The 21,553-nt window shown below is 42.1% G+C and overlaps 2 protein-coding genes and 1 long non-coding RNA gene across 3 annotated transcripts in view; 1 reads left to right on the top strand and 2 right to left on the bottom strand.

Moving 5' to 3' along the window:
- The window catches only part of cdh23 (cadherin-related 23), a 189,346-nt gene that overhangs the window by 156,760 nt on the left and 11,033 nt on the right, over nt 1-21,553 (top strand). The window contains exons 38-47 of the mRNA XM_039621895.1: nt 15,621-15,842; nt 15,924-16,043; nt 16,183-16,363; nt 16,757-16,890; nt 17,182-17,391; nt 17,653-17,760; nt 19,855-19,957; nt 20,411-20,536; nt 20,624-20,827; nt 21,026-21,484. Of these exons, the coding sequence (XP_039477829.1) occupies nt 15,621-15,842; nt 15,924-16,043; nt 16,183-16,363; nt 16,757-16,890; nt 17,182-17,391; nt 17,653-17,760; nt 19,855-19,957; nt 20,411-20,536; nt 20,624-20,827; nt 21,026-21,484 (1,867 nt within the window). The remainder of the gene's footprint in view (nt 1-15,620; nt 15,843-15,923; nt 16,044-16,182; nt 16,364-16,756; nt 16,891-17,181; nt 17,392-17,652; nt 17,761-19,854; nt 19,958-20,410; nt 20,537-20,623; nt 20,828-21,025; nt 21,485-21,553) is intronic.
- On the bottom strand, nt 278-12,243 carry vsir (V-set immunoregulatory receptor). Its single transcript, XM_031737625.2, has 7 exons — nt 11,988-12,243; nt 5,149-5,556; nt 4,930-4,980; nt 4,725-4,835; nt 4,463-4,490; nt 3,888-4,063; nt 278-2,186 (listed from the first exon to the last, which is right to left on the bottom strand). The coding sequence occupies exons 1-7, from the start codon at nt 12,088-12,090 to the stop codon at nt 2,155-2,157; spliced, it is 909 nt and encodes a 302-aa protein (XP_031593485.1). The 5' UTR covers nt 12,091-12,243; the 3' UTR covers nt 278-2,154.
- LOC116318581 lies at nt 13,136-14,531 on the bottom strand. Its single transcript, XR_004199329.2, has 2 exons — nt 13,897-14,531; nt 13,136-13,377 (listed from the first exon to the last, which is right to left on the bottom strand). It is a non-coding gene; the product is annotated as an uncharacterized LOC116318581 (long non-coding RNA).

Here is a 21,553-nt window from a genome sequence, read left to right as displayed (position 1 = left end):
AAGCTGCAGAAAAAGCTGGGAAGAGAACAATGGCCATCACCGGGGATTTTCACTTCTCATCTAGCTCTGTCTTTTCTCATGAAACAAGATGCTAAGCTTGTTTTATCATTTTCTCTCCTCAATGCCGGTCTCCCTCTGGTGTGCACCATCTTAGAAGCACACAAGTGGAACAACCTTGTTCTATCTGTGATGGCTCCCCAGACAGAAGTGCAGTATGTCCTTGTAATTTAATAGTTTTGGAGACCTGCCATTTGAAAGGAACAACTGGGAGACAGAAGGCTTTAAAGTGCCACTTTTTATTATAAAAGCCACTAATAGCAGGATTCAGCAGTAATATACAGAACAAACATGCTATTTACAAGCCTTTTTGTATTATGTTAACGTTTGCGCTCATGTCAACATGCACTCACGCACTCAGTCCAGATTTTTTTAAAAACACACATACACAGACACACATAACCAGGCATATTGGAGAAAAAACACGAGCACTTAAACACAAAAAACAATCATTAACTCTTAGAAAATAAAAACATCTGTACATAATACCCTGAACTGTACACCTGCTACACATCGTTTCCTCCAAGCACCTCCTGTACAACTCAGTGTGAAAAAAACCCCACCAGTGGTTTTAGAGTCACACTAAATAATATCAAAAATGCTGTCATATATACTTTTGCCCTTCTTCTCTTAAGCCAGGTTGTGTTCACTGATCTTAGGTTAACATTTTAAAGCTTTTTTCCCACACTTTCACTTGAAATATTTGATATTTATCAAACAGCCCCATTGCACACATACAAATAGAAATGAATACTACAATATATTTTACCACAGTCTAATACAAAAAACAAAAATATTCATAAGATTTACCTCCACTGCAGTGATTAAACCGTTTTAAGGTTTTGTTGTTGTTCTTTATTTAATAAAATTTGACTACATTCAAGAGTAAAAAACAATGTTTAGAATTATTGAACTGTACACGAGCACAAGCAAGAACACCTTTTCTAAATGCTTTTTCTAAATTCTTCCTGCAATTTTCAGCACTTTATGAGAATATTTAAGGCCACTGTGAAGGGCTGCATTTCTGAAAGCACAGGAAGGAAAGACAGTATTTAAAGCAACAGGGCTTACGCATAGCTGAGGTAGCAAAGAAGAAACAGAAAACATGGCAAGTTCAAGTTAAAACAGAGGAACAACATAATGCCTTTGAAAGCAAAAACTGTTCTTTTTCTGTACAAGACCTTTGGCACTTTTCTGATGATTGAGAGTTCGCTGGTGCAGACGGCTTAAATAAAATGACTAAAGGGAGAAAAGGGCGTTAAGTCGTCTCCACACCAGTTGTTCGGTTTTAAAAAAAAACATGAAGAAGAAAGAAAACAAAAACAACACTGTTTGCTTCCTGCAGATGTAACCTTCCTGCCTTGTTGTGTAAAGGTTACAACATCAACAAGTTAAAAAGTAGTCATGTCTGGAGTCTTTTACATAGGATTGTTTCTTTGACAGCTTGTGCATTTCGCAAATACATAAAGACAGATTTACAATAAGTCTTTTGTTGGCCCCCTTACAGTTACAAAGAAACCACAAGAGTGACACAGGAAATTTACAGAAATCATTGTGAGTTCTTTAGGGTTTGACAGTCCTAAACAACATGCCACCCCTGCACATTTACTATAGCATAGGTCTTTGGTTGGTGTGCTTGCTGACGTATAGAAACCGCAATACTGACACAAAGTATACAGACAGTCACGCAAAGTGAGTTATTTAGGGCTGGAATCAAAAACATGCCAACACTATTATAAGCAGTGTGTTTCATCCAAACGAGGTACCTGATGCTAATTAATGGTTTGCAAGCCATTGCCAGTGTTTGGATGTAGAATGAAGCACAAACTCAGCTGCAACACAAGTCGTCACGAGCCAAAGTTCACTTTTTGCCTCCAGCTGTTGTTGCAGGTGGAAGTGGTTTATGAATCAAAGAAATGCAGCCTTCTTTTTTCCCTTCTTGGGTCCAGACAATGTACAGACTAAGATCCGGGGTTATTCTGAGATGGCTCGCAAGGAGAACGTCAGTCTGAAGGCAGAGAGAAGAGGAAGATAGTTGCGGGGCTGTTTCCAGATCAGCAGTTTGAGTGATGATTGAGGTTCAGCTCCTCTTTAAACCTACAGGAACTCTGGAGACTCAGGGATGGCAACTGCAAGCAAAGACAGTGCATGTCGGTGAGAGTACAGAAATCATTGTAGGTATCACTATCCACCTACACAAACACACAATTCTTTTCTTTTCCTTTTTTTGTTATGTGGAAAATTAGATATGGGGGTGTTCGAACATGCAAATGTGCACTTCCTGCCTCAAACATACCCGATCTTTCAAAAGTCAAATGAAAAAAATTAAAGAATTTCCTTTTCTTTACTTTTTTTTTCCATAACTCCCACCTCTCAGAGTACTACAGACACGCAGGGAGACTGATCAGTTACACAGAACTACTCGTGTTTCTGAAAACTCATTAAAAAGCAGAACAACAAGGCCTTGGGTCTGGGTTGCAACATGCTAGCGATAACAGGGAAGTGCTGCTTGTTGAATTCCGCAAAGTTTAAGGTCAGCAAGTTGGGAAAAAATGAAGAAGAAAGCTAAAGTGTGGCCTCCATCCACGTAACATGAAACCTTATGAGAAGCTGTGTATTTCAACATAACATCTGTGGACCACTGAAGGAAATGAGCTCCGGCATGGAAAATCCTCCTTGACAAATGTCAAAGATATTGTTTTTTATGTCGAACATATGAAGGTTTTATCAATAATTTTGACTTTTCTTTGCAGACGGGAAACATAGAGATCACACCAAGAAATGGAAAAGGTGTCCAGCTCCACAGTAAAAGAATAATGTTTGATTGAAGAGGTGAAAACTGCAGCGTATGGCACAATTTTACCTTATGTTTATGTTTCTCATTTCTGAGCTTCAGGAAGGCTTGTCCATATAGTCACCTATTACAGTGTTGAAACCTTTATGGGTTGCTTAAGGCTGTATATTCAGTAAGTTGTACCTTACCCTCTTCCCATGCACATCTCAAACCGTGCTATAAGGAAATGGGGCCAATCCGCCTCAGTATGCCTGGAATGTCTGCACAGGTGTCCCAGGAATCGGCAGAAAAACACTAAGGATTGAACCTCTTAACCGTGACTAATGTTTCAATATTATTTCAAGTTGAGTCAGAAGGAACAACTGAAGGAGCCATTAGTGTTCAATGAGAGTGCTGATGGGTGGAGAATGACTTGTGGGAAGAATTAAGAAGAGGACAGTGCAAGGGGGTGGTTGTGTGTGGGTGTGTGTGTGTGTGTGTGTGTGTGGTATGGGGGGGTGGATTAAATTTCCTACACAATATATTTTCAGAGTCATGCAAGACTCAGCCCAGCTGTTTTTGAGTGTGCAGCTATGCACTACAAATTCGCAAGCATCTTTCCACCAACACTTCCACCAAACGCAGGATGTTTCAGCAAAAGCACAGAAAGAACTAGTGGTTCTTTGTTGATTGCATCAGTCTTTTACCAGACTGAGTGCACATTTTGATATAGGTGTCTTGCAAAACCCCTTTGTGCAATGCAGTTACACGCATATACCGGTACTTTTTCAGTTTTTTTTTTCAGTTTTTTTCAGGGTTTTTTTGAGTGTGAAATAAATGTGAACAAAGTGATTTGCATTCATTCACAACAATAAGAATATCCTAACAATAGATATAACGCACTATGCCATGTAAATGACCTCTAAAAGTGAGATGACTTGCACTGCCTTTTTGGGCTTTGATGTTTACCAGTGGAAGGTCCCACATGTCAGCTACTCACTCTCAGCATGAATATTGTATGAGTACAAGTTGTGAAGCAGGGTGGGGGGGGTCCTACCTTCTGCTGGGAAGAATACGTCGCCATGTGCCGGAGGAGAAAGGGGTGTTCCCGGTTCGGACAACAGGTGGCGACCTGTCTCAGATGACTGCCTGGTCATGATCTGAGAAACAGTGCGGGTCTTTGTTTCTGGTGATCCCCCTCGAAACACTGGGTTTTCATGGCCCAGAGTCTCACTGAACACACACACAAATATATGAAGAAGAAGCATGATTACAAGCGAGAAACTTTCGATATGACCCAGTAAACTGTTTCAAAACTTTCCTAGAGACATGCAAGAGTTTCATGTTTGTCACTTTGGATTTAATAAGGGCTTTTCTGTAATGACAATTTAACACTACCTACTATTAAATGATTAGCAGTAGGATTTGCATATACAGGACACATCATGTCAAAAGAAAAAAACTGTATATGGCATACATGGTTTTAACTAGTTTATTTTAATGAGGCTAGTGGGTTTAATCTAGCTATTGTGTCACAAGTGTTGTGGCCACCATGTTCACAGTCTATTATTCTAAAGAGCAGCTGTGTTTTGAAGCTGGTCGCTGAGATCAGCTGCCTGTGGGAAACCTTACCTGTCCATCCTCACTAGCTCTTGTCCACCTGGGAGAGAGGAAATAGGAAACGGGCCATTGTAAATGAATTGAAACAAAGCGGAACACTACAAAAGGACTATGAATGCGCTTCCTACTGTGTGAAATACAGTTAATCGAGCTCACTGACAGGAAACGTGTCAGAACAAACACTATGGGAAGGCCAGTGTGAGAGACTTATGTGGCCCAAAGGTGGAAATTAAGTGTGAGTGTGTGTGTGTAGCTGTACATCGGTAATACATACGTCTTCCTGACGATGAATTCTCCCTCTGTTTGTACACGAGCACTAGAATAAGAGGCAGGGACAGCAGAGCCACGATGCAGGCTGTTATAGCCAAGGCCACTGGCACAGAGCCTAGGGAAGCAACAGACAGGCTGTGAGTTGAATAACATCACGGAATAACTGCCTCAGACATTTATTGGTTGAAGGTCTGAATAATGTGTCATACTTGCAGTTGGTGTGGGATCCCAGACAGTGCAATTCTGAAATCCTTTCCTTGCTGGAAAGAGATAAATAAATCGGTTCTCACTCGTGTCAAAACAGTTTCACTGTTCAGCACATGCGCAACATCAGCTCCTGAGCTTCTTGCAAAATATATTGATTAGTGGCATTTCTGGGCATACCCAGTATAACCTTACTGCACATTCACAGCGTTTGACATACTTACGCGGTATAACTTGTAGAATAACATGGTTGTAGGCGTTCTGCGCCAAGGTATGTTTATGCGCCAGGATTTCTGCAATCACACAGCAGTAGCGGCCCTGGTCCGAAGGTTTCACATTCTCTAGAATCAACCAGTGGTTGTGCTCCCTGCGATCCATCTTCACTCCTGGTGGCAATGGGCTGTTATGGTGTGAGTGAGAAAAATTCCTTGGGCCCATTCCTTTAGGACAGCGCTGGTCACTGTGGGCTGTGAAGAGCCAAGTACTCCTCACAACATCGTCGGGGGAAACCAGGGTACCTTTCTGGACACACGTCATGTTGACTGTTGCACCTTCAGGACAGGTGTAGTACAAGTGGGGAGCAGAAGCAATCAGCGAGTTATGGGGCTGGGCGTGGTGTGTCTCACCTTTGGCTAGAGAGAAAAGACAAAAGCAATGGAAGAATGTAGGTAACGCAGATAACTTCCTTTCAGATGGTACCTCCTCCTTTCTACGTATCCATAGAAATGTTTCAGTTTAGAGATGCTAATGTTAGGGCGTCGCTACTGAAAGAGGCGGGACAGTGAAACTTGTGGCCAGCTTTTAATAGGATCACACCAACTACAACAGTGATGCAAATCAGTTCTCAGATCATTTGCATCTTCACTGTGTGTACTCATGGGTGAGACTGTGCCATATTTAATTCTGTTTGCTTATTTAATAATACTTCAATGTAGTATAAATATGATTATTTATTAAAATTGGGATAAAGTGTAGGTGTAGAGTATAGTGTAAGAAAGTGGCTGTGAGTGTGAGTCAATCTAAGGGTGCAGGTATGTATAGTATAGTTGAATGTATGTATAGATGTATAACTGCATATGTTTTAAGTATGCATATCAGTGTGGAGTGCATCACTGACGGATCATTTGCTGGTATAACTTTGGAACGAGAAGACAGGAAGGAGAAGTAGGATCATATAAGTTTACACTTCTTCATTCTAATAAAGCAAAAAAATCGAGTCTTTTAATTGCTGATGTTTTATAGATTGTTTTTTTTTATTATTATTTTGTCTCAACAACTCCCATAAAGCTCAAAGTACTCGAAGCAACCTTTCTGGTTGTTCCTACTACAGACTTACTAAACTAAGTCTCCAGCACTATATATCACCATAATGACACACACAGAGTCACAAGGTCAAAGCAATAATAGCCATTCTTGTTATTATTCTGCTCGGTTCAGATCACACAAATTCCCTATAGCTATCTATTACAGATGACCCAGAAGAACCAGAGGAAAAAAGGAAGTACAAATATAAGTCGCATCTGGTTTGGCAGCGGGTCTTTCCAGGGTACAAACTGCTGGAAAAAATTACATAACGAAAAATTTTAAAAAAGCAAAGGATAAAACCCTACAGTGACATTTTGATAATAACATGTTTTGAGCAATTTGAAATTAATATATAAAATAAATGGCGGGTCTGCTGAAATTAGTTGCACACCTAGAAGTTGCACTGTGTTGAGTTCCTGCCAGGTACAGTGAGTCATTGCACAAGTAACCACAGTAAAAGCAGTCATTTTATCACCTGCCAAACTTAACATGGTCTTTAGTGGCACTCTTCTGCATGCTTCCTGAGTTTTTGTGCAAGGTTTGCTTCCTATTTTGTACATTTAAACTGTGGTTAAAAACCATGCATAGTTTGCTGTCTTGAAAAATATACAAATGTCCTGAGGGAGTTAAATCGCTTGTTCCTCTTTGTGAGCTACAGAAATATATACGCAGGAACTTCTTCATCTCTTAAAATGGGGACAGTATAAAAAAAATCCCACTGAAGTTCTGTTTATTAACTTTAAATATCATCTTGCTGTTTGGTATTAATACACAGCAATTGTTGTGTATCGATATGTGTATTAATATCTCAGAGGATTGTACGTTTAAAGATCTTCTGCACACACTCATGTACATTCAGGAAACCGGCTACACAGCTGTGAGCCCGTTCTCAGCTTATTGCATAAACCTTTCTCCCTCTCTCACTCTCTGCCTTCAACCACATCCTGTTGTGAATTCTTCAGTGTTGCAGTGGAATGCATGAATAGATAAACATAAATTGTGTGCTTTCAATGATTATTGCATTGCAAAAACACAACAAAATTAGCTCATCCTCAGGGTAGGCGGTGTGACGCCACTCTCTGAACCTCACCTTAAAGCAGACACATGATCTGGAAAATACACACTGTAAATGACCCCTCGCTATGTTGTAAAAGAGCAGCGTAAATGCTGTCATTCTCTAGCTTCGTCAACGGGCGCAGATCATTATTTTGTAATGATCGGCCTTTGTAACAGATGATTAAAGAATGCTTACTGTTGCAAAAGTGACAGGAAGGCTGCATGCACGGGTGCGTGTGTGGGTGGACTGCAGAGAAGGAAGAGTATGCCCACGTATGTGTACCTTTTATAATGACACCATGGCAAAATTTTACAGTAAATGTGTGTGTGTGTGTCTGTTTAGGAGAGTCAGGGTGGAGTCTCAGTCAATGCCAGAATTTGAGGAGTGGACTTCCTTCCTGAGTTATCCCAGCAAATAAACACTCCCACACCCCGTTTCTTGCTCATTATTCCATGAAGCCAAACTTCAGATGTTGCGAACTTCGTGATTCTTTATGTGATGAAAACCTCAAGCAGGTTGGACGACTACCCACAATGCCAGTAATTATAGCACTGGAGATGACTGTCCCTGCTGATTTATGCTCACTTTTAATGTTGGGGATTAACCTGTAAATCAGAGTCTTGATTAAACTATTTAAATGTGTATAAAATGCCAGTCATTATTTCCTAGCACATCTTTACTGTATTTGTCTAAACAACTATTAAAAAAATCCCTAAAGATCAGCTCTCCTACAATATGAGGCAACGCATTAACCAGTTTACACATTACTTACACAATTACTTGATCATTCAAACAGTGGGGGATTAACTTTGTTGTGCCTGCCTTATTACAGCCATATCCCAAACTTTAAAAACTTTGGTCCTAACTCTTTGTGTTTGCACAGATTCATTTTAACTTGTTCTGCTGACCTGCTTGTTGTGGTGCGTTCTCTATTAATAGTTTTCTTAGAGAGCCACTGCGTCATTTAAAGTATTTTCCCCTGCTAGTTATGAAAAAAATAAGCTGACAAGCTTCATCAAAGAAAGAAAAGTAATTTAAAAGCTCCCATGTTTTATTAGTTCAGTTTTTATGTTGTTCTATGTAGCTGTGTAATTTAGACAGTTCATCTCGTTCATCAACATTTTTACTTAAATCTCCAAAGTAACTAACTACCCATGTTTTTGTGAATCACTGAAAGCACTTCCACATGCGTCTAAGCCTGCAGAAACTTTTGCTTTGAATATGATTAGAGTAGATTTAACTACTTGCTGGCTCTTACTGGCAGTGCTACTTATTTGTAAGGGGAAGCTGCACTGTGCAAACACTGTTTTTGTCTAAATATTAACAGAATCAGCTGCTGTTAAATACAAGAACAGTTGATCACCTTTCCTCTTTCATTGGCTGGCACATTTGTCTGCACAGTATGTGTGCATCCTGTGTGTGTGTGTGTGTGTGTGTGTGTGTGTGTGTGTGTGTGTGTGTGTGTGTGTGTGTGTGTGTGTGTGTGTTTAACACAATGTTAGGTCGATGCCATAATCCTGTATTCAGGGCTGAACTCTACTGGAGCCATTGTGTGTTAGGAAAAGCAATAGGAAGACCTGGGATGGTGATTAAAGTGAAACTTTTATCCCCCCACTGTTCATGGCTTCCTAGTGGGACAATAGGAGAGGAAGCCCTTTGCCTCTCCTGTTTCACACCCACCCTACCTTCCTCTTCTCCTAATTTCATTTTGACAGCTCTTTAAGCTTTCTGTAGACCTATTTCACAGAAGTGATGCATATCTAAGGCGAGAGTAAAGAGAGCATTTTTTTCGGTAAATATAGCTAAATGTTAACTAATTGCTGGGGGAACAGCTTGGAAGCGCTAATGTGCACACACATTTCTTACCGACAACGCTGTGATCTTTAAATAGGTATTCAAAGGAAATGAATATGATTTCTTTTAGCAAGCCAAGTGGGTGGCGTTTGCATTCTCGGCACTACCTGAGCTGTCTTGATGTGGTTTCCAAACCAACAAGCTATGCCATGTGTCTGGAGCAGTCTGATTTTCTTTTGCATGTATACAACAGACGTGTTTTTGGCTCAATTATACATATAAGTTTCCTCCTCTGATCTCTGTTCTCAGAATCCTGATAGCCCCCGAGGGCCCAGAAACAGGCCCTCCTTTGTATTAAGGCAGAATGCCACCTGTTTAGGACATGTTGCCACTGACAGCTTTCTTTCGTTCAGACATGGATGATAGTCTGTGCTGATTAAACATATATTAACCCTGCTAAAATTTCCCCACCTTTGACGTCTTGAATAACCCTGTGGTGAGTCTGCACAGTGATATTACCTCATGGTACATAACCTGCTGAACCCTACAGATAAATCTGGCTTTCTCAAACTGCATTAATCCTCTACTTGCAAGTGTTGTTTCCCAACACAGATCTCGCCCTTTTCACACCCACTGTAATGGTAATGATGATCAAGCCCATTACAGGGTGTTAGTGAAAGCAGCAGGAGACGAGCTCCTCTCTAAAGTAAGAGAGTTTCAGTTAAAGCCCCTGGCATGAAATGGCAAACAGATGCACCTTTTCAGCAACAGGAAGCCTTTTAAATATGTTGCTCTACACCATACATTGTCACAAAGGGAAGTGGTTATGGGTCACAGCTGCAGGTCAACGTTTAGAGATTTACATTTTCTTATAATAATCTGATGTGCCCCTTGGCACTTTGTAAACTAAATTTGTGGCAACATTTTCCAAAATAACGTGCGCGCTTTGTGTGTTTAATTTGTCTTCCTCTTTTTTTTCTTCTTGACATAATAAATGGCATGTAAACGGTTGTGTAATGACAGCTTTGTGAGAAGTTTTACAACACAATTGCACGATTATTTCCTCACTTTAAAAATGAAGGTGGCCTCTCATTTCAGAGGTGGAAATGAGCAGACGTGGGCCTTTCTGTCTTTTCAAAAATGGTAAAAATCCAGGGATTACATCATTTTTAAAAACTGACTTCATTATTATAAACTAACTTCCTTCTTTTACTTTGACCTTGCCTTCCTGTTTTTGACTCCAGCGTCCAGTGTTAAACTGTTTCTGGCACAGTTAAATGTCTTCATATCTCAGGTCGCATTAGGTTGAAAGCAGAGTCAAGGTTCCACCAACAGTGGTCATCACTGTGTCCTCGAGCTGTTCAGAGAAACGCCCTTGCGAGAGAAAACCCCTTGCTGGCAGCATGAAGGCCACTGCTTTTGGTGACTCATACTATGATTTTACTACAAATGCACAGACCTTTCAAAATCTGATGACCAAAAAATTTCAAGCCGAACAGGGGCCTCCCCCTCCTCCGACATCTTCATCTTATTGCTGCATAGGTAAAGATTTGCCCATCTGGGACATGTGACCAAGCACAATCCCTGCCACAACACGAGCAGAAAAGGAGGCAGAGAAAGAGTGAGTAATTTTGTTTTTACTCACTGGTTGGAAAATTGGCACCGTTTGGTTCCAGTTTTTTTTTATGAGGAAGACACCCACTGCTGGCAGTGGCAAAAACAGCTGTTTTCATCATAAGCTGAAAGGAAGGAAACGTCCCAACAAGGAAGACATAACAAGACTGAAAGGAGGAAACTGTCTTAAACGATACGGATTTCATTGTGCTCCATAAACAATTCAGAAACATATCAAATGGTATATCTGAGTCACTGAATGCTTTGGCTTTATACCTGAATCCCCACAAACAACTGCTCTAGAAACGCTTTGAATTGTATAGAGTTCGCTTACAACTGTACAACATTACATTCGTCTTTGGGTGAGCTTATTTAAATCCTAAAGGCGAAAGCTGATAACCTCTCCCGAGTTTTTAAGCGGCGTTTGAAGTGAAGGACCCTACACCCCGGAGGCAACAGCTGCATCTCTTCTCTCCTCCGGCGTCAGTTGCCTAAACTTCAGGCAATCCCAAAGTCCCTTTTATAAAATAAATAAATAAAGTGTGCGTATGATCGAAGCTCCCAGCTGAATTCCAGCAAAACAGAAACCTATGGGCGTCTTAAAAAGATAAACTATGTGCAGTTCTTGCGCTGCACGGCACAAGGAAGTCTTTTCCTCAACTTCTTTCAGAGGATTAACTTCATGTGTTTTTGCAGGCGCCTCTTGTCCGCTGCATTTATTTATGTTGTTTTGAAACTTGAGGGAGGGGGGGGATCTCGTCAAGCTCAAAGTCGAGGACTTTAAGGTGGATTTACACTCCACTGGGCTGCATCCATGGCGGGGGGTTTAAACAGCTCCACGCCAGATGTTCGGCCTCAAAACAGCAACAAACCAACTCAGTAAAAACTTTAAGAGACACGCGAGATAAAATAACGGGCTTACAGGGTCGCTGCGTTCAAGTGCATGTTGTGAAAAGCTAAAAGAGGTTAAAATACCAAAGTCCGAGTGCGCAGAGGGTTTACATCAGGCCTGTCACGTCGGTCTCTACGTCTACAGTCGTTGGTACAGACACGTAAGACACAGCAAGTTGGCTGTTTTCAGCGGCTTTGTTTTGTCCGTCTAGATGCTTTTTTAGATCTATATATATATATATATCAGTGTGTGACAGCTGACCTTTCTAAAACAGAAAATCCATCTGTGACTCCAGTCAATTAACCGCTCACTAAACAACACAACTGACAAGTTCACACACGCCCGGATCAGCCAGTTAAGCGAGTCTTAAAAGGATGGATGTCAGACATTTGTGTGCTTACCTCCAGCTATGCAAAGCAAAAGCGACCAAAACACGAACTTCTTTCCCCAGACTGATGAGCGACGGAGTGAGACCCATTCCATGGCTGTCCGGATAACAAACATTTGGCTATCAACTAGATCTACAAGTAGCCTTTGTTCAACTTTCTTCCCATTCAGTCTAAAACTAGGCGACTTGTCTGAACTTTACTCCAGAACACTTGGGGAGGTTTATCGTCCCTTGTCTCTCCAGCTTCTCTGAGTTGTGAAGCGCAAAAGCAGCGTGACAGTCCCTTATTCGCTCCTCCTCATTGTTTCCCTCTCTCACTCTCAGTGACCCACCCACTACAAAAAGAGCCTCACAGATACTAGCTTTTTAACGCTAATATTGATATAAATGTTTAGGGATTTTAAAATATATATTTATTTTCGCGTTCCTATCTGTTAGACTTACATTAAAAGAGTTTGAGCTGTTTTGAGTGGTGCAAAGTTTAAAATGTTGCATCATCACATTTTTGGGGCCGCCTGCAGGCTTTTACATCTGCATACTGTAATCGCTCCAAAGTATTACCTTATCAGCTGGCTCAGTCATTGTTTATCAGCTTTCACACGCTAGTTAGCAAACGACCATCAAGACACATGTTGACTCCACATGTGTTGCACATATTGTTGAGGGTGCTGGAGTCTTTTGGTGGGGAAAAAAACCCCCTAATTATGTGATTAAACTGTTTCTAAATGAGCTTGTTCTGTTAACGGACTTTTTCAGACTGGTGCATATCTGACCACTATATCTGTCACTATATCAGGAAATGTCTGCTGACTTGTGAGATTTTACTTCTAATTAGGTATGTCTGGAAATATCTAGACGTTTAGTCTGTGATAGAGTCTGCAGCCCAGAAGATGTGTTTTGGAGTGGCAGTATATATTTCTGATAAATCTCAATAATGTTTATTGCGAATGCTCAGTATCCAGTTTGTAGCAAACTGGGATTTTGTTTGTTTCTAATCAGATTTTTTCCCAGGCACAATTAAGACTGAGACGACCCCAGTGGCATCACGAGGAGGGATTTTTTCAGATACAAAACATAAATGGATTGTAATACAGTGTCACGGGGGCCAAAGGCTGGTACCAAAACTGAACCCACGTGCAGAAACCCAGAGTAGAGACAACAGAATTTTTACAATGTTTATTAGTTAAACACAAGTCTTTTAACGTGACAAGAACTAAACAGCTAAAAGGCTTAAATCACTCCAATGACAGCCTGAAATCAGCTGCAAGTGAGTGGAGATGTCAAGCAGAGCATGATGGCCCTGCCCAGAAGATTCCAGTAGAATGGTAGGAAAATTCCAGGCAGAAATGAGAGTACCACCCCCCTGGTATCCAATCATGGTAGGCTCCAGCCTACCATGTGATCTGTAAATGGAGAGACAAGGGCAAGTTAAATGAGCGAGAAACAAATGAATATTCATTGGGACCAGAGATGTGTAGAGAACCAAAAGTTGTACTTAATTAATAGCTGCACTACCTCAACATTGTCTTACTTAAGTAAAAGCAAAAAGTATCCATCCAAGAAATTACTCAAATAAGAGTAAAAAATGTATTTAGTAAAAAAGGCTACTTGAGTACTGAGCAACTGATCATAACATCTGATTTAATCTTTAAAAATGTGTGTGTGTGTGTGTGTGTGTGTGTGTGTGTGTGTGTGTGTGTGTGTGTGTGTGTGTGTGTGTGTGTGTGTGTGCATTAGAACATGCAGAGTAAAGTACTTCCAATGACAATATTTGATTTTTAATTTACTTAATCTCCAAATGGCAAAACAACAAACCCTATGCACAAACAAGAAGTCTTACTTTGGTTTGTGTAGGTTTGTGTCTGTTTCTCATGCATTTTTGGTTAAAACGTGTTTATTATTCATTCAGTGAAGTTACTCACACTGAGAAGAGAAGGCAGGGGTGAGAAGGTATGGCTAGTGGTCATCCAGAGGGTCACTGGTTTCGGGTCTTGTTGACTTTCCAAGCAGAGATGTACTCCCGCAGATCCTGCTCCAAGGTCACCCACCAGAAGTGATGCTTGAGTAATGCGATGGTGCGGCATGTTCCGAGGTGCCAGGCGAACCAGGAGGTACGAGCCCACCTTATCACTGGGAAACGGGCCACTGCCGGCACGAAACAGCGATTTGGGGGACACATTCCTGAGTCTTGCTCATCCTGCAAAGCCTGCTGGATGGTCTTCTTAATATTTGAGGGTAGGAATGCCAGACGGCAGGAGGCAGGAAGCACGGGAGCCTGTTCCATGGGTTTGTATTGTTGGGAAAGGGATTTACATTCCACTGGTCTTGTAGCCTTATTTAAAGCTAAAAGCAAAAGCAACAAAAACACGAACTTCTTTCCCCAGACTGATGAGCGACGGAGTGAGACCCATTCCATGGCTGTCCGGATAAAAACCGGTTTATCGTCCCTTGTCTCTCCAGCTTCTCTGAGTTGTGAAACGGAAAAGCAGCGTGACAGTCCCTTATTCGCTCCTCCTCATTGTTTCCCTCTCTCACTCTCAGTGACCCACCCACTATCCTTTGAGTGATGCAAAGTTGCATCTTCACTGGCTGGGGCAGCCTGCAGGCTTCTACATCTGCATACTGTAATCGCACCAAAGTATTACCTTATCAGCTGGCTCAGTCATTGTTTCCCTCTCTCTCTCTCTCGCTCTCAGTGACCCACCCACTATCCTTTCTCGCAAAAAGAGCCTCACAGACACTATTGTTTTTAACACCAATATTGATATAAATGTTTAGGGATTTAAAAAATATGTACCGACCGAGATGACCCCAGTGGCATCACGAGGACACAAACCATAAATTTGATAGTAAGAGAGCTCTTTTACAAGTAAACTGATCTTCCTGTGAAAAATGATCGCACTTCACCTTTGGGCCTTGAAAATATTACTGAGGTCTTTTTTTTTTTAATGTAGCCACAACCTATTTAGAATAAACAAAGCTGTGGTGATATTCAGGTTATCACTTGGTGGGTTTTGTTTTTGCAGTTTCATAAAATTGGAATGACGAATTTAACCCCCCCAGCCTGAAGGGCCAGGTCAGTTGCTGTTTCTTCTCGCAGCACTGGTTGGGGAACTGGCAGATCAAACTGGTGGAGCAGGAACTTGCATGACCTTTATCTCATGCAGTGATACCTCTACTTCTGCTGATGTATCAAGATCTGAACAACCAGAAATGAGTGGTTTGGAACAGGCTGGGCTTTATGCCTCACTTTCATGATTTTGCAGTTTTGGTTCTCACAAGATATTCTTTCAGCAAACAATGCACCTGTTTTTATTTCTTTATTTTATTATTCCTTCATATTAAGTGAATGCTGAATATCCAGTGCCACATGAGAGCTTTACAAGTGTTTTCTCTTCAACAGAAAATGTTAGAAATCCTCCTGCTTTGTTGTGTTGTTGACCTTTGCACGCCCAGCTGATGATAACCCATTGTAGTTTCATTGTAATTGTAATACAAAAGAAGTATGAACTCATATTGAGACTCCCTTGCGGACTCAGTTGCCACAAGTTGATCGGGTTTTTTTTGTCATTCACATAAATAAAATCACTCTAAACAGAGCATGCAGCTGTGAATGCTTTTCTGTGTCTCTCTGTGTGTAACGCAGACCTCAACCACCATCTACGTTCGCATTGTGGATGAGAACGATAACGCCCCGGAGTTCCCCGAGGAGGAGTACGTCACAGTGCTGAGCGAGGGACCAGAGACAGTGGGTGCCACCATCGCTACGGTAACGGCCATTGACCCAGATGAGGGTTTGAACGGCACCTTGCGATATGCCATCGCTTCAGGCAACCTGATCCAGACTTTTAACATCAACAGCATCACGGTGAGACATGAAAGCAGTTATGCTGAAGCGTTACAAGCGGCAGAAAAACGTTAACCTTCTGTTAATGCTGTGTGTATTTAGGGGAGAATTACAGCTGTGAAGGAGCTGGACTTTGAGATCAGCAACGGACATTATGCACTGGTGGTCACAGCTACGGACCAGTGTCCAAAACCTGCTCTTCGCCTGACATCTAGCACAACAGTGATGACGAACACTCATATTTATATTTACAGAATAACGCACATAGAAATCCTCCCACGTGCATTCTGCATTTTATCAAGGATCGCCTTCGTCTGTGTACCAGCTCTCATTTGACGCTCCCCTCCTGTCCCCTCTTTAGGTGTTGGTGAACGTCCTGGATATAAATGACGTGACACCCACTTTTCCCAGAGCCTACGAGGGACCTTTTGAGGTGACTGAAGGTCAGCCAGGGCCTCGGGTGTGGACACTCCGAGCCAGGGATGAAGACTCTGGGCTCAACGGCAAAGTGGAGTACAGCATCACCGGTGGAGATTTCCAAAGTTCGTATCAGACTGATTTTCTGTGGTGACGGTAAACTGTTATGAAATCCTTTATTACCACGTCAAAACGTCTCTGAACATCCTGAGAACATTACAGTTATTGTGAAGGGCAGCGTCTCGTAACACTTCCTGAAAACGTGTCCAAAATGTCCTTGCAACATTGTAACCTGACTATTAAGTAACCAAATTTTAAAGTCGTATAAAAGGGACGTGCAGCATTTTCACAACCGAGGCAGGTCGTTTCAGGGACATCCCCAGCGTCCTGTAAAGGTCTGGGACATTTTTCACCTTTAGTGAAGTAGAGAATCTTTAGATAACATCACATAAGAAGCCTAGGAACACCCCCTTTTACACTGATATGCATCTCCACTCTCTTACATGTTTTTCTGTCAGACGAGTTCATGGTTTCCCCAGTGGAGGGTGAGCTTCGAGTGAGAAAGGATGTAGAGCTCGACAGAGAGACCACGGCCTTCTATAACATCACTGTCACAGCCCGAGATCTGGGAACCCCGTCTCGCAACAGCTCGGTGGGCCACGCTTTCACACATAAGCACCCACACACTCTGCCATATCTGTTACTGTGTGTTAAATGTGGCTTAAGTTCTATTATTTGCTTACTGTACACACTAACCACATGCAGGATACAGTCATTCGGGAGATCACCCGAATAACTGCTGTAGTTTATTTAATCTCTTTATGTCACATAACCCACAATATAAAAAACATAATAAAGTCTTGTTTTTATGGGTTTATTAATAGCTGTTCGACCAGTTTGAATTGAATGCCTTTATTTTTAAAGGTGGCTCTTATATTTTCAGGTGTTGGTGGGGGTTTATGTCCTTGATATCAATGACAACGACCCAGTCCTCCTTAACCTGCCTTACAACACAAGTGTAAGTGAAGGCGCGTCGATACACACGTCTGTGGCCAGAGTCCGGGCGCAAGATGCAGACAGCGGACGCAACGCGCTGCTCACTTATAACATCACTGCTGGCAACCAGGATGGAGCCTTCTACATCAATGACACAGTGAGAAACTGAATGGTGGGGTTTAGGCTGAAAAAGGTGGAGCAGGTGGTGGAAGATAAAGAAGCACGCAAGTGCTTCTAGATTTAGTCACAGATCAGTTTATCAGTTTAACCTATGGAAGTGTTCAGGCTCCCTTTAATCTGCAGTCCAGCTATATACATTAGCTGTATAGACTATAAATAAAAAGCTTATGTGACAGGATATGAATTTGTCTTTTTTTTAGATAAGGGTGAAATATGCGGTCTCTTGTTTATATCACAGACTGGTGTCGTCCAGGTCAACAGACCACTAGACAGAGAGCGAGTAGCCGAATACACGCTCACCATCACCGTCAGAGACAACCCCGAGAACCCCCGCATCGCTCGTAGGGTAAGCTCACTCTCCTATGTGCATTTATTGCATTTATTGCAAGTGTTCGCATGCTACCACCCTGACAGTTTCACAGAGAGACCAATGAACCCATCGGCCTGCAAATAAAATAGTGTGTCTTTGCAGCTTATCTCAGGAATTTAACTGCAAGCGTGGTTTTTAGGTTATGCACAAATAGTTGTTTCACAAAGCACTTGCCATAATGTGAATGAAATGTAAATGAACCCCTCAAACTGTGGGTGATTGCTTTGAACGATGAAAAAGACGCAAATGGGTAATATAGCCCTAAATCACAACAACAGTGACCTCAAGTTGATTTATATTGTACAATAACAGATGTGCTCCATAACAGAGAGAAAACCCCAACAATCAGACACCCCTATGAGCAAGCATTTGATGACAGTGGAAAGGAGAAACTCTTTTAACAGGAAAACTCCAACAGAACCAGGCTCAGGGAGGTGCGGCCAGCTTCTGCGATGTGTTGGTGGTGAGTTCTGACTCACATGGACAAGCCAAATGCCTTCTGGAGAATAGATTTTATGGCCAGACGAGACATTTGGCCGCAATGTCAAATTCATCAACTTCACCTGAAATCAGCAGCTTGATGATTGAAACTTGACACAGCTTGGTGCTCCAACAGGAAAATGATCCAAACACACATCAAAACTGGTTTTGCAGTGGATAAAGCAGTAAACGTTAAGCTTTTTGATTGGTGTTCCTAAAGCCCCAACCTCAACCCTATGCTTAAAACTAACATGTGCCAGGAAACCAACTAATTTATATGAATTCTACCAAATCTATGCAATTATGCAAAAGCTTGTTGATGTCTGCTGAAAGCATGTATGCATGATGTACTGGAAAAAGAAAACTTTCAAGTCTTAAAAGTTTCAAAGCCCATGTTTGTCACAAGGCAGCCCGGAGACCAGCTTGAGGGAAAGGACCCAAAAGCAGACTCAGTAAGCTCAGCGATGAATTTACACTTGATTTATTCAGTGATATCAAAGCCATTTACAAACACCAAAACCCACAACAACCCCACAAGATATTAAACAACTATTTACATGAATATATACAATATGGGGAGGATGTGAGCGTCAGTGAGGTGGAGGGAAGACTTCTTAGGGAAACACAGGAACAGAAGACGGGCACAGATGACTGGTTTAACCAGAGCAGGAGTACAGTCTCCTCTATGGCACAGGGAGAACAGAGACAATGAGGCAAAGTGAGGCAGGAAATCTGAGGAGTGACTCAGTGGGTGTGGCTGCTTACTTGGATCAGAGCGGTTTTCCAACTGGGAGGAGTTGTCGTGAACCCAAGTGAATGGTTTTGTGGCAGGGAATGGTCCTACCTGCACATCCAGAGCGATAGGTGAAAGTGGAGGAGGTGAAGGAGATTGCCTGACTCCGCCTCAAGGTGGACCCAGGAAATACACCGCCGGCCCCGCCACACCCGCCACTCAGTTGGATCGTGACAAATTTACCATGACATTCATGCCCATGATGACTGTATATAAACCTTTGATCACAACTATAAAAGTTACATAATGTAAAAAGTGCAAAGTGCAAACGGTGGACTGATGTAAGAAAAATAGCAAAACTTTCAATCTAAAGTTTCTCTATGCCCATTTTCGCTCTACTAGGTACAGTGATACGTGATTTCAAAAGTTTATCTTTGAAAGTTACATAATTTTGATACTTCAAGAGTTATAAGTCACTTCTGTTTATACCTATGTCTCACCTGTTTGGTATTTGTGATACTTTACTTCCTGCATCCTGTTCATATGTGGTCTTTTTACTTAAAGCGAGAGTAACAGAGTTCATCAAACTGCAGTTGTGAGGTTTTCTTTAAACGCACCCCATGCATCTGTGGGAATAGGTGTGAAACTGTTCTTCTTGGCTGCAGAGACAGGAACTGCTAGAGTCTGAATGCAGTCTATTAGCGCGTGCAACAAAGTAGTGCAAAATCTGTCTGATCTGACGTCTGATATCTCTATATTAGTTTGCAGGTTGACTGACCTATATTTGTCTTTCCTTGCTGTGTCACACAGTCTTCTAAGTATTTTCTTTCCATGAATCTTTTGTCCCACACATGCAGGATTCAGACTTCTTGGTTATCACCATTTTGGATGAGAATGACAATAGGCCTATGTTTACCAGGACCAGCTACAGGGCTGAAATCACAGAAAACTCTGCTGCAGGTAGCATCCGTGTGTGTGTGTGTGTGTGTGTGTCTACCTTTGCAACCTATAAGTGCATGGCAGAGCAACATGGTCTGTAGCACTGTCTAACCCACTTCCTGAATCTGTTTACACACAGTTCGTGTTCAGCGAAGGCTTTTTTTTTCTCACTTTGTCGAGTGATTTTTGAGATAAGGGGTTACAAATAGTCTTATATTATAAATACACTTCAGAGCTATACAAAATACATTTGTTCAAAACACAAATAAAAAACACGTGACCTGGGGACTCAGTACAGAAGACTTCTTCCTACAGTCCTTTACCTTGTAAGGACTGATGATCAATGTTATTTTTGAAATCTTGTGAGACTAATTTTCGGTGTGTAATAATTAAGACTTTTCTTTTGACCACAGATTGATTTAAATTAAGAGGACAGCTTTTTCCTCATTCCTGACATCTTTGTCTGTCTTGTAGGAACCACTGTAACAGTTTTAAATGGACCAGTTCTAGCTGAGGATAAAGACATTGGACGTAATGCTGTGGTGAAGTACCGCCTGCTGGGACCAAGGGTGGACCTCTTTACCGTAGATGCTGATACTGGTAACATTGTGACTGTCCAGTAACAAGAAAGAAGAGTGTCTTCTTTTAAAAAAAAAGTGTGATGGTAAAGTCTGTATCTCCCTCCAGGTGTGATACTTGTGCGCCAGGGAGCAAAGTTGGACCGAGAGGCATTTCAGGAGCCTCGTGTAGAGCTGTTTCTGGTTGCGGAGGACATAGGAGGTTTAAACAACAGTGTACCTCTCACAGTTACCATCCTGGATCAAAATGACAACCCTCCTGTCTTTAGCCCGTCCAGTTTCAGCGTTCGACTTCCTGAAAACAGCCCCACTGGTGTGTGCATTGCTTTGTTTCTATGATCTGGGTCAGTGAGTGGGATGGGAGGAGGGGCGTTGAAACAAAAGTATTACCCCTCCACTGTATGAGGTTTAGGGGCTTTTTGTGTTCGGGGGAGCGATGCCTGATCACAATGTGTGTATGCGTGCATACGCCAGTGTGTTTGCTCTCCAGTCATTACTTTGTCTCCTCCAGGTGTTGTGGTGACTCAGCTGTCTGCCACCGATGCTGACTCTGGCTCTAATGGATGGCTGACGTACCGGTTGGAAAGTGGCGCCGAGGACCGCTTCGTGGTCGAAGCGCTGTCTGGCGCTGTCTTAGTGGGCAACACCACTCTTGACAGAGAGGAGCGCGGCTCCTACCGTCTTGTCATCATAGCAACTGACCGTGGCACACCCCCTTTGTCTGGCACGGCCACCCTGACTGTTATCCTGGATGATGTCAACGACTCACGGCCACGTTTTATACAGCCTGTAACCGTGATAAACGTCAATGAGTCCACTCCACGCGGTGTGGTGGTAGCCACGCTGACTGCCGAGGACCCTGATCTGCATCCGCGGCTGGAGTATTACATTATTTCAGTGGAGGCAAAGGATGATGGGAACAACCCAGTGGATGGACTCCAGGAGTCCTTTGGGATTGATCTACACACAGGTGAGACATATATTTCTACCGCATTGTATATGATCTAAAAAGCTTTACTTTGAGTAATGATGATGGATA

The sequence above is a fragment of the Oreochromis aureus genome, linkage group 13 (assembly GCF_013358895.1).
Source record: "Oreochromis aureus strain Israel breed Guangdong linkage group 13, ZZ_aureus, whole genome shotgun sequence".
In the NCBI taxonomy this organism is placed as follows: domain Eukaryota; kingdom Metazoa; phylum Chordata; class Actinopteri; order Cichliformes; family Cichlidae; genus Oreochromis; species Oreochromis aureus.
Note: the sequence above shows the minus strand (reverse complement) of the source record. Positions and strands in the feature narration are given on the sequence as shown.